Source organism: Equus przewalskii, chromosome 10 (genome assembly GCF_037783145.1).
Source record: "Equus przewalskii isolate Varuska chromosome 10, EquPr2, whole genome shotgun sequence".
Taxonomy (NCBI): Eukaryota; Metazoa; Chordata; class Mammalia; order Perissodactyla; family Equidae; genus Equus; species Equus przewalskii.
Window position 1 is genome coordinate 44,562,688 of NC_091840.1, and position 13,374 is coordinate 44,576,061.

General features: G+C 38.9%; 1 protein-coding gene across 1 annotated transcript in view; it reads left to right on the top strand.

The window, feature by feature from the left end:
* Positions 1-13,374, top strand: part of VPS53 (VPS53 subunit of GARP complex) — a 138,138-nt gene that overhangs the window by 54,094 nt on the left and 70,670 nt on the right. Inside the window, exon 11 of the mRNA XM_070562842.1 lies at positions 1,852-1,993. Within this exon, the coding sequence (XP_070418943.1) occupies positions 1,852-1,993 (142 nt within the window). The remainder of the gene's footprint in view (positions 1-1,851; positions 1,994-13,374) is intronic.

A 13,374-nucleotide genomic window follows, 5' to 3' on the forward strand; every position in this document is an offset into this window, starting at 1 on the left:
TCTCAGTGTGCAGTATATGTGTCCATCATCGTTTTGATTTTCTGACTTGCTAAATAGATAGTTCCCTAGGGACGGGGATAGTATCTACTTCAGTGATATAGTAGACACTCGGGAAATATTTGTTGAACAAATTTCCTACCCTAATACAGTGATTATGGTCTTTGTATAATTAATAATGTTGGCATCTGAGTGTTCTAAGCATTTTAAAGACCTTCTCTCATTCATCCTGTCTTCAGTTTCCATGAGTGTAGCCCAGGGACAAATAGTCCCTTTATCTGGAAGAATTAAAGCCCAAGAAGGTTACACCACTGTATCCATGACAGAGCTAAAGGTAGAAAATTTTTTATTCTCTACTTGTGGCTATACCACAACAGTGGCAGTAACTGGTTTTTATTGGTTAAACATTCCCTTCTAATAGTGAAAAGATACATTAACTCCAGGTTAATTATTTTAAAAGTCCCATATCCAAGCGTAGCTCAGCCACCTTAGACTAATTCATGGTAGTTTTCTTTCTTATAATCATAGGGAGTATAGTCAAGTTGCATGCTTTAATCACATTGTAGGGAGAAAATGTCTTAAGCGATGTTGGCTACTGGTTATTTTTTTTAATAGACTTTCTTTTTTAGGACAGTTTTAGGTTCACAGCAAAATAAAGAGGAAGTTTCAGAGATTTCCCATAATCCCCTGCCCCTGCACATGTGCAGCCTCCCCCAGAGTACATTTGTTGCAGTTGATGGCCCTACGTTGACAGATCATTATCACCCAGAATCCATAGTTTACATTGGGGTTCACTCTTGGTGTTGTACATTCTATGTGGCTATTGTTTTAAGAAATAAGTTTGCTACTATAGATTTAGATAACCTTTTAGTATTGATTCAAGGTCAGTTGTGATTGTCACTTCCTAAGTACTGATTAGCAGAGAGAGAGCAAATTCCTTGAGAAATTGATAACTAATTCTCTTTAGCATACAGTTCAGCAACTTGCAAACTCTGAAAAATGAAGTCCGTGGGAGCCTGGAAGTATACTAAAGCCAACGAACCTGCTATTGTTGCCAGCTAATGTCAGTGTTGGCTGCCAAACTTTCAGTGTTCGAATTTTGGCTAAAATCCTACAGATACATAATTCTCAAGTAAACTCAGAGGCTCTTTGATTTTGTCATTTATTTATGTGGGAAGATGATCACAGCTCAGAAAGTAATAAGAACTCTCATGTCATTGTTCCTAAACAGCTCACATTCTGAAACAGAACAATATGAGTGACTGGCACTTAAGCTTCACAGGCAGGCACCACCTAAGCGTGTCCATGTCGCTTTTCACGTGGGGATTCTGGTCTCTCACATGTATTTCCAGGGGTGCTGCTCTCTGGCTGAAGGGAGGGTTTTGAGCTCTCTGGAAGAGGGAGGACTTTGTAATTCAGTAATTAACAACTTGTGAAATTACATAGAATATATGCATTTTTTATAAAATACTGAGTAAATGTTTCATATATATTGTTAGCAAATTATTGAGAAATTTAAAGATATAAAAATAGTGGTAACCATATAAACAAATTGGTGTCCATACTCTTTGATTTCTTTTGACTGGTGGATGATTTCACCTTAAAATTCTTATTTAGAATATATATGTCTAAGTTGATAACAGACCTCAGGATTTGAAATGATCATGTACATTTTTTTTAATATAAGCTAAAGCCATTTACTTTCTCTTATCGTGAATGATCAGTTTGTTTGAAAACATTCTTTTTTTTCTCTTCTCTATGCTGTACATTACATTGTCATGACTTATTTATTTTATGACTGGAAGTTTGTACCTCTTATCCCCTTCATCTGTTTCTTATCTCTTTATTTTGAAGGACAGAACTTGCCAAGATTATGCGTACCAGAGCTAAGGAAATTGAAGTGAAGTTGCTTCTTTTTGCTATTCAGAGAACAACAAACTTTGAGGGGTTTCTTGCAAAACGCTTCTCCGGCTGCACCCTGACAGATGGGACTCTGGTAAGACCTTCCCAAGGGAGGCTGGAACCCAGTCAGTGGCTTGGGTGCTGGGCTTCACTTCAGTCTTTCACAGTATGGTGATTCCGTCCATTGGCTCAGGTGTTTAATCTCCCATTTCATGGATTTCGCTGAATTCATGTGAATAGTGATGATACTTTGTATGGATTTATTGTTTGTCTCTGATGCAGTACTTCTTGTTTTTAGAATGTCCTATCATCATTTTATCTAAATATTGGTCCCATTTTACAGGCCAGTAATTTTGTGAGTCATAGAGGCCTCACTTATTCAGTCACAAATAACTTATTACTTTATCACCTTCAGTTTGATTATAATTAGGATATGTTTTTACTTCAGGGTTTGTTTTCTTAATGTCTCTGGTAAGCAAACCAGGTCCATGTGTCTCTGTAAACCTCAAGCCAGGTGTACAGATCTGCATGTCGGAGAGATACTAAAAGATTAAAAGACAAAGATATGCAGATCAGAGGACTGTGCACTTCCATTGAAAAGGTAGAATGTGGTGGTGTTGGTTAAAATTATTTAAGCTCTGTGTAATCAAAGGCCAGGTCCAAAGTGTCTCTCTGAAAACCTCTTCTTTTTGGAAACCCAGACTCCCTGCTAACACATTAGTATGTTTTCTTCAGGTTCTCTATATGTAGGGAAACCAAATTTTTATGTTTTATAGTAATTTCTGTTTTCATCATGACACACACACAGTTTGCGCTCCTTGAATGCAGGAATCATGGCCGACCCATCTCTGTTCCCTAATCATGTGAAGAGTACACAGACCTTGGACAGGCAGACAGGAGTGAGGAGGGAAGGAAAAAACGAGGAAAGAAGAAATCAAAATTGAGAAAGCCATACCTCTTGAATTCCCTTTAAAACTGGATTGAAAAACAAAAAAACTGCTAGTAATAACAGAGAAGTGATGTGATTTGGTAGGAAAATCCTCAGACCGGCAGTCAAGAGAGACCTGTGGTCCAGTCCTGACTCTCTTGTAACTCAGTGAACTGCCTTCTCTGTTAAATGAGAAGAATAGACTGTCCTTTAATAGCAGGGTGCTAGGGGGAAATAAACAAGACATAAAACCCAGAAGCCATAAAAAACAGTACTGAGATTTGACAACATAGAAAGAACAAAATTCTGTTTGTACAAAGAGACCATAAACATAATTTAAGGGATAAACAACAGACTAGGAAAAAAAGTAGTTTAAGCTATGTAAGACAAATGACTAATAGCCAGCATATATAAAGAATTCTTAAAAATCAATAAGAAAAAGACAAGCAACCCATTAGAAAAATAACTACAGGGTCTAGCAGGAAATTCACTGAAGAAATACAGTTGGCTAATAAACATATAAAAAAATAGAACAGGATACTAATTTCCATACATCAGGTTGGCCACAAAATTACAAGACTAACAATACAAGATTTTAGTACTGGTATACAAATTGGTACAGCCTTTTTGAAGAGCAAGTTGTCAATGTGTATCCAAATTTAAATGTGTGAGGCAGCAGTTTCACATCTAGATATGAAGTCTACAAAAAAGTCCCGTACATGTAGAGGGGGTTTACAAAGAGGTGAACTGTAGCCTTAAAAGCAAAAAAAATTGGAGATTTCCATAATATCCATCATTGAAGAATGGTGAAATACAGTACGGCATATCCAGACTGTGGCGTTGTGTGCAGCAGTTTAAAAGTGGTAGAATAGGGGATAGATCTAGGTGTGCCATCACAGAAGAAAACCCTCTCAGATGTATTAAGTGCAAAGTGTAAGCTGCAGGCTAGTATCTATAATTCCATTTATGTAAAAGCAAGAATCATGTTCATGTATGTGACTGTGTAAGAAGGAGGTTGGAAATGCTAACAGTGGATGTCTCTGGAGAAGGAAGTTGGAGTGAGAGTAGATGGAGAAGCAAAGACTTTTTTTTTTTCACTTTACTCTGGTACTTTGTTTGAATTTTTCTTATACAAATGTGTTTACATACTTTTTAAAACATACTTTTCGCATTTATATAGTTTAGCAAAGTTATTTTTCAGTTTTTTTAAAATGAGGGAGATGGGCCAAAATAGTGACTTCCAAATGCTTTCTTCTAACAAGCTAATGTGGAGTCCACACAGAATAAAAGCTGACATGTTTTGAACATCCACTGTGTGTCCCACACTGTGCAAGGTGCGTCTGCCTGCAGCCGATGGCTTTGCTTCATCAACCCTAGGAGCTGGGTGCTAGACTCATTTAAAACTTACGCGAGGTCGCGCAGCTGGAGTCCCGTTCACTTGTTTACCCCTCACCTCTACTACCTTCTCCAGCCCCCACCTTTCTGGTCCTGAAATCCTGGGACTTCAGTGGAATCCCCTCTTTGCCCCCCAAGACCTGCCTCAGAGTAGGTGCATCAGGAGCTGGTCCCTCAGGGCACTGGGCTGAAGAGAGGTGGCAGAAGCACTGGGGTTTTTTTCCCCCCCTACGCTTTTTTTTTTTATTATTGAGTTCATAATAGTTTACATCAATGTGAGATTTCAGCTGTACATTATTTCTTGACTGTCACCACATAAGTGCTCCCCTTCACCCCCTGTTCCAGCCCCCCACCCCTGTTCCCCTGGTAACCACTGAACTGTTTTCTTTGTCCGTGTGTTTGTTGATATTCCACATATGAGTGAAATCATATGTCTTTCTCAGACTATTTCGCTTAGCATAATTCCCTCTAGGTCCTTCCATGTTATTGCAAATGGGATGAATTTGTCTTTTTTTCTGGCTGAGTAGTATTCCATTGTATATATATATACTACATCTTCTTTATCCAGTCATGAGTCGATGGGCACTTGGATTGAGAAGCACTCATTTTTAAGGCAAGACCACAATGCCCTGCCTACTCAGGGCCACTCATGTCTTTATTCAAGTAAAATACAACTGCAACCACAAAGCATAGGTAACCGAAATGCCACTGAAGGAAGCATACATCTCTCCTAAGGAGTATTTGATTGGCTTCACCACCCACCTGATTTCCTCATGCTGGCCCTCCTCTCCGCCCTACCCAAGCCATGCTTCCATCCTGGTTTGAAGCAGAGACTTACACAGCTCTGGGTTCAGCCTGAGGAGATGTGCTCGGGGAAGATGTAAGCATTAAGCACAGGCCTCACCCTGGGAGGGCCCCCCTGAGCTCTGATGGCTTCCAGTTGGGCAGGGTCAGTAGAGCATAAGGACAGGCTCTGTGAGCCCGTAATCCAGCTAACTGGATGGGAAATAGGTCCCCGTGAAGGAAGCTTGAATAGCATTAGTGCCAAACACCTGTTTTGAGCCATTCTTCCCTGCGTTGGCTGGACCCTACTTCCTGGTGATTTTGGTTTTACATTTAGGGAGCTATAGGATTACAGCGGACCAAATGGCCCCATTATATCTCATGACCAGGATAGCCTGTACACTTGGGGCTGTCCCAGGTCACCTCAGGTCTCACTTGTGCTGGAGAGCCCCCTCTAGACATGGTGAGGCTGCTCAACAGGCTAACCACGTAGAGACAGTGAAAAACTGACGAGAGCTGTACACAAGTTTGCGAAGATAATGCTTTTTTGTACAAAACAGGTATAGGAATGTCAAAGTGGCAATTGGCCGACTGGTAGCCACCTTCTGTCTGAGAGAGGTGACGGTTGGAAGTGCTTGTTTCTCAGGGCAGTGTGGTCTCGCCACGGTCACTCACTCAGCCAGGGCCAGGCTCCTGTCCTGCAGCTTTCTGTCTCCTGGCAGATGCTGTGCTCTGTGGTGTTGGTCACTGTAAGCTAGGAACACTTGAACCTTTTTCACCAATCCCTTCCATTTTGGTCTTCTGTTCTTGAAATTTTCTGGCATGATCCATTTACCAATATCTCCTCCAATTGTTCAGTTGTTGCTTTCCTCTCCTATCAAGTTTGCAGAGAGTTTCGGACTACAAATCCTTGGCCAGGAAATCCTGCTGAACCATGAGCTCTTAATTCACCCCTCCCATTGGTCAGCTGTCTTCTCCACAAACTTCTCCAAATCGTTCAACTTGTTTAAGTCAAACTTTTCCTCTGGACCATTCTAGGTCCCAGTTACACCATTCTGCATTCCATGTCCTGACAATGGCTGCTCCATAGCCTTAAAGGATCTCCCCTTAACGATTGGTTTCTAGAAAGGCGACAGAACCCCTATTGTCTCTTCAGCAAGGCAGGCCAGGCCTTGGTGAATCAGTTCACTGCAGCCCTGCTGTGGGGTGATGTGAAGGTCGTGCTTCTCACTGTGGGTGATGTTCACTCTGAGCCTGGTCCTCCCATCACCTTGCTGTGGGCCAAGTGGGACCACACCTTCTTCACCTGTAGCCTGTAAGCCTCAGTGGCAGGGGCCCTGGTGGATTAGTCATGGTCACTGACCGTGCTCACAACAGGCAGCGCTGGGAAGAGGCTGGCCTGGGCTGAGCCAGGGCCTTCAATCAGCCCGACTCCAGTCTAGCCGCTGGGCACCCAGCTGAAGATGTGCCTCTCCTTGGCTCCTTACCTTCTCCTCATGCTGCCTTGCTCCCAGGATATGCTTTTGGGAAAATCTTTTGTGGCCACCACTTTATTTCAGAATATCAGAATAAACTACAAAATGAGTCAAGGTATCTTGATACCCTTTAACATATTCGTAGAAAGTTAGTGAATTCCTTGGAAAGTTATAGAGCAGGTAAGAAGTCAGCCAAGGAGCCAAGTTGACCAGAGACCCTCCCTTGCTGCCCCCTCCCCAACCCACCTCCACTCGCCTTCACTATGTCATTCAGAACTTTTTAAGCCCCTTGGTGACTGACTGACAGTGAGTCAGTAATGGTGAGCTCGAGAGGGGTCGAGCTCGCCTGGGAAGACCTACCGCAGCCCAGCTCCCCTGACTGATCGCGATGATGATCGTCGTCTTTTGCTCTTTTTTGACAGAAGCGACTTTGACATCTGATAGAAACATAGACTGAGAGAACCCTGAGGACAGGGCTTATTTTGTTTTTACTGTACTCACCGTAACAAGTTTATAATGTCCTGTGCCGTAGCCGTTACTGGAGGAAGTGAGCTGCCCGTGAATTTTGCCACTTGCCTAAGCCTCTGACCCTTGAAGAGAGATTCAAAATAGTTTGTAAGTTAAAATGCCTTGAAATTAAAAGCAAACGTCTGGATGTGGTTTAACTGTACCTGTGTGCATTATTACTGACTCAATGATTAAATTCAAGGTGAAGAAATTATATTCGGCCTCTACTGAAAACAGAGTAGGTCGGGTTAAGTTTTTATAACTGGCTCGTTGAATTTGACAGATTTGTTTTTCAAATAAAATTTAAAATTTTCCCATTTCATGCAACTGAATTTCCCCTCTTGGCCATTGCGTAAGTTGCATCTCTAAATAGAATTGCCCTTTGGCTTATAGGGGTCATTTTAATATACGTTTATACTTGCCTAGTTTTTAAAATTACGTTATAAATATAGAAGCTATAGGTATGATTTTCAACCATGCAGTTTGAGCATAAGAGTATTTGCAAAGGGCTTGCTACTTACGAAAGCTCACCCAGAGGGGCTCACCCTACGCCTCAGTCTTCCAACAATTTAACACTTGCATTAGGGAGAGAATGTCAGAGGAGGAGTGGGCAGGGTAGCAGCAGTTCTGTCCTGAGGACTTCTGTCCTGAACAAGGAAATAGCTTTCCCTTGCCCAATGAGCCCCCTTTAGTGTTTCAATTTTTCTTTTTGCTGAGGAAGATTCACCCTGAGCTAACATCTCCTGCTAATCCCCCTCTTTTTGTAGGTGAGCCACCACCATAGCATGGCTGCTGACAGACAAGTGGTGTAGATCTACACCCAGGAACCCAACCTGGGCCACTGAAGCAGAGCACAGAGGACTTAACCTCTCAGCCCCTGGGGCTGGCCCCCAAAATATTTTTTTTTATTGAAGTAACATTGGTTTATAACATTATATAAATTTTAGGTGTACATCATTATATTTTGACTTCTGTATAGACTACATCGTGTTCACCATCAAAAGCCTAGTTGCCATCTGTCACTGTACAAATGTCCACCTTTACCCTTTTGCCCTCCCTCCACCGTGACCTTCCCCTCTGGTAACTATCAATCTGTTCTTTGTATCTCTGTGTTTGTTGTTGTTTTATATTCCATGTATGTGTGAGATCATATGCTATTTGGCTTTCTCCATCTGACTTATCTCACTTAGCAAAATACCCCCAAGGTCTGTCCAAGTTGTTACAAATGGCAAGCTTTCATCTTCTTTATGACTTAATAGTATTCCATTTTATGTATATACCACATCTTTATCTATTCATCCATCAGTGGGCACTTAGGTTGTTTCCATTGTCTCGGCTATTGTAAATAATGCTGCAGTGAACATAGGAGTACATATATCTTTTCAAATTAATGTATTTGTGTTCTTTGGATAAGTACCTACAAGTGTAATAGCTGGATCGTATGGTAGTTCTCTTTTTAATTTTTTGAGGAATCTCCATACTGTTTTCCAAAGTGGCTACACCAGGTTGCATTCCCACCAGCAGTGTACGAGGATTCCCTTTTCTCCACATGCTCTCCAACACTTGTTATTTTTGGTCTTTTTAATAATAGCCATTCTGATGCGCATGAGGTGACATCTCATTGTGGTTTTGATTTGCATTTTCCTAATAATTAGTGTGGTTGAACACCTTTTCCTGTTGGCCATCTGTATATCTTCTTTGGAAAAATTTCTGTTTGGATCCTCTGCCCATTTTTTAATTAAGATTTTTTTGTTGTTGAGTTGTATGAGTTCTTTGTATATTTTGGATGTTAACCCCTTATCAGATATATGATTTGCACATATCTTCTCCCAACTGGTAGGTTGTCTTTTCATTTTGTTGATGATTTCTTTTGCCATGCAGCTTTTTAGTTTGATGTGGTCCCATTTGTATGTTTGTTTCCCTTGTGTGTGGAGACATATTCAAAAAGATGCTGCTAAGACCAATGTCAAAGACTGTACTGCCTATGTTTTCTTCTAGGAGTTTTATGGTTTTCAGGTCTTACAAGTCTTTAATCCGTTTTGAATTAATTTTTGTGTATGGTGTAAGATAATGATCTGCTTTCATTCTTTTTGCGTGTGGCTGTCCCATGTCCTCAGCACCATTTTCTGAAGAGACTTCCTTTCTCCATTGTATTTTCTTGCTCCTTTGTCCAAAACTAGCTGTCCATAAAAATTTGAGTTTATTTTTGGGCTTTCAGTTCTGTCCCATTGATCTGTGTGTCTGTTTTTCTGCCAGTACCATGCTGTTTTGATTATTGTAGCTTTGTAGTATACTTTGAAATAAGGGAGTGTGATGCCTCCAGCTCTGTTTTTTTCCCTCAGGATTCCTTTGGCTATTCGGGGTCTTTTGTTGTTCCATATAAATTTTAGGGTTCTTTGTTCTATTTCTGTGAAAAATGTCATTCGGACTTTGATAGGGATTGCATTGAATCTGTAGTTTGCTTTAGGTAATATGGACATTTTAGCTATTTTCAGTCTTCCAAACATAAACACGGAGTATCTTTCTCTTTCTTTTTGTCTTCCTCCCTTTCTTTCAACAATGTTTTATAGTTTTCAGTGTGCAGGTCTTTAACCTCCTTGGTTAGATTTACTCCTAGGTATTTTACTCTTTTTGTTGCAATGTAAATAGGATTATATTCTTGATTTCTCTTTCTGCTAGTTTGTTATTATATAGAAATGCAACTGATTTTTGCATATTGATTTCATACCCTATAACTTTGCTGTTCATGTATTATTTCTAATACTTTTTTGGTGGATTCTTAGGGTTTTCGTATAAAGTCACATCATCGGCAAATAGTGACAGTTTTACTTCTTTCTTCCCAATTTGGATCCCTTTTACTTCTTTTTCTTGCCTAATTGCTCTGGCTAGAACTTCCAATACTATGTTGAATAAGAGTGGCGAAAGTGGGTATTCCTTGTGTTGTACCTGTTCTTAGAGGGATAGCTTTCAGTTTTTCACCATTGAGTATGGTGTTAGCTATGTTGTATATGGCCTTTATCATGTTGAGGTACTTTCCTTCTATACCCTTCTTATTCGGGGTTATCATAAATGAGTGCTGAATCTTGTCGAATGCTTTCTTTGCATTTACTGAGATGATCATGTGATTTTTATTCTTCATTTTGTTAATGTGCTGTATCACATTGATTGATTTGCCGACGTTGGGCCATTGTTGCATCCCTAGAATGAATCCCACTTGATTGTGGTGTGTGATCCTTTTAATGTTGTGTTCAATTTGCTAATATTTTATTGAGGATTTTTGGATCTGTGTGCATCAGCAATATTGGCCTGTAATTTTCTTTTTTTGTGTTGTCCTCTGGTTTTGGTATCAAAGTAATGTTAGCCTCATAAAATGTTAGGAAGCATCTCCTCCTTTTTAATTTTTTGGAAGAGTTTGAGAAGTATAAGTATTAAATCTTCTTTGAATGTTTGGTAGAATTCACTGGGGAAGCCATCTGGTCCTGGACTTTGTTTTTTGGGAGGTTTTTGATTACTGTTTCAATCTCCTTACTAGTGATTGATCTGTTCAGATTCTCTATTTTTTTCTTGATTCAGTTTTGAAAGGTTGTGGGAGTCTAAGAATTTATCCATTTCTTCTAAGTTATCCAGTTTGTTGGCATTTGGCTTTTCATAGTATTCTCTTATCCTTTGTATTTCTGTGATATCCATTGTACTTTCTCCTCTTTTGTTTCCGATTTTATTTATTTGCTTTTTTTTGTTTTTTTTTCTTAGTGAGTCTAGCTAAAGGTTTGTCGATTTAGTTTATCTTTTCAAAGAACCAGCTTTTAGTTTCATTGATCTTTTCTATTGTCTTTTTAGTCTCTGTTTCATTTATTTCCACTCTGATTTTTATTATTTCCTTTCTTCTTCTGATTTTGGGGTTGGTTTGTTCTTCTTTTTCTAGTTTCTTTAGATGTAATGTTACATTGTTTATTAGAGATTTTTCTTGTTTCTTGAAGTAGGCCTATATTGCTATAAACCTCCCTCTTAGTATGACTTTTGCTATATCCCATAGATTTTGGTATGTCATATTTTCATTTTCATTTGTCTCCAGATCTCTGCTTTGATTTCTTTGTCGACCCAATAGTTGTTCAGTGGCATTTTGTTTAATCTACACTTATTTGTGAGTTTTTCAGTTTTCTTCTTGTAGTTGATTCCTAGTTTCATACCGTTGTGGTTGGAAAAGATGCTTAATATTATTTCAGTCTTCTTAAATTTATTGAGACTTGTTTTGTGGCCTAACATGTGATCTGTCCAGGAGAACATTCCATGTGCATTTGAAAAGAATGTGTATTCTGCTGTTTCTGGATGGAGTTTGTGTATATGTCTATTAAGTTCATCTGGTCTAATGTGTCATGTAAGGCCAGTGTTTCCTTATTGAGTTTCTGTCTGGATGATCTATCCATTGATGCAAGTGGGGTGGTAAAGTCCCCTTCTATTATTGTGTTACTGTAAATTTCTTTTTTTACGTCTGTTAATATTTGCTTTATGTATTTAGGTGCTCCTGTGTTGGACACATAGATATTTACAAGGGTTATATCCTCTTGGTGGATTATTCCCTTTATCTTTATGTAATGTCCTTCTTTATCTCTTGCTACTGTTTTTGTTTTAAAGTCTATTTTGTCTAATATAAATATTGCTACCCCAGCTTTCTTTTCATTTCCATTTGGGTGGATTATCTTTTTTTCATCCCTTCACTTTCAGCCTGTGTGTGCCTTTAGATCTAAAGTATGTCTCTTGCATGCAGCATATATATAAGTCTTGGGTTTTTTTATCCATTCAGCCACCTTTTGTCTTTTGATTGGAGCATTTAGTCCATGTACATTTAAATAATCATTGATAGATATGTACTTATTGCTGTTTTGTTACCTTTTTCCTGGATATTTTTGTAGTTTTTCTCTGTTTCTTTCTTCTTCCCTTGCTCTCTTCCTTTGTGATTTGATGACTTTCTTTAGTGTTATGTTTGGGTTCTTTTCTCTTTATTTGTTGTGTATTTTTTAATTGGGTCGTTTCTCTTTTTGTTGCAGAGTTATAGGAGGTTTTTATATATTCTAGATAGTCTTTATGCATTCTCTTGTATATCAGATATATGATCTGCAAATATTTTCTCCCATTCTGTGAGTTGCCTTTTCGCTTTTTCTTTCTTTCTTTTTTTTTTTTTTTTTGGCTTTTTCTCCCCAAATCCCCTAGTACATAGCTGTATATTTTAGTTGTGGGTCCTTCTAGTTGTGGCATGTGGGATGCCGCCTCAGCATGGCCTAATGAGCAGTGCCATGTCTGCACCCAGGATCTGAACCAGTGAAACCCTGGGCCACCGAAGTGGAACATACAAACCTAACCACTCGGCCATGGGGCTGGCCCTGCCTTTTTACTTTATTGATATTGTCCTTTGATATACAAAAGTTTTCAATTTTGATGAACTCCAATTTATCAGTTTTTTTCCTTTGTTGTTTGAGTTTTGGTGTCATATCCGAGGTCACATAGATTTAATAGATTTACCTATGTTTCTAAGAGTTTTATAGTTTTAGCTCTTATGTTAGATTTTTGATCCATTTTAAGTTAATTTTTGTATATGACGTGTAAATACAATTTTATATCCTACTTTTCTTCATATATCGTATCTTAAGTGCTTTCTCAATCACTGTATAACATTTTGTTACATAGATGTTCCATAGTTTCCCTGACCGTTCTTTTCTTGTTGGACCCTTAGGTACTTGTCAGTTTCTCAGTTTCATAGAGAAGGCCACAATGAACATTTAGTGAACAAGTCGTTTTCACATTTGAGATTATTTTCTTATGATCCAAGTGGAATTATGGGGTCAAAAGGTATGAGTATTTTCAAGTTTAAGATAGCCTCTGTTTTGAACTTCTTTCTGTATTCTTGTTGTCTCTTATGAATACATCTGCTTGGTCTCTCCTAGCACTGAGTGTTGATATTAGTGATGGTTTATTAAGATTCAGATGAAGTAGTCAGTCTTTGTTTTAGTGCATTTCATGATGCTAATGCTCTGATGCGTAACATAAAGGTGTAACTCTGCCACATAAAAAAACAAAGCAATCTGAAAATGTTTTTGTAATTACTGGAGTAATACATGCTTCTGCTCCTACGTATATACTCAAGAGAATTGAAAACATATTCATACAAACACTTGTACACAGATGTTCATAGCAGCACTATTCACAATAGCCAAAAGGTAGAAACAACCCAAATGTCCATTAATGGACAAATAAATAAACAAAATGTGGTATATCCATACAATGGAATATTATTCAGCCATAAATAGGACTGGAGTACACATATTACAACATGGATGAAACTTGAAAACACTATACTATGCAGAAGAAGCCAGACATAAAAAGCCAAATGTC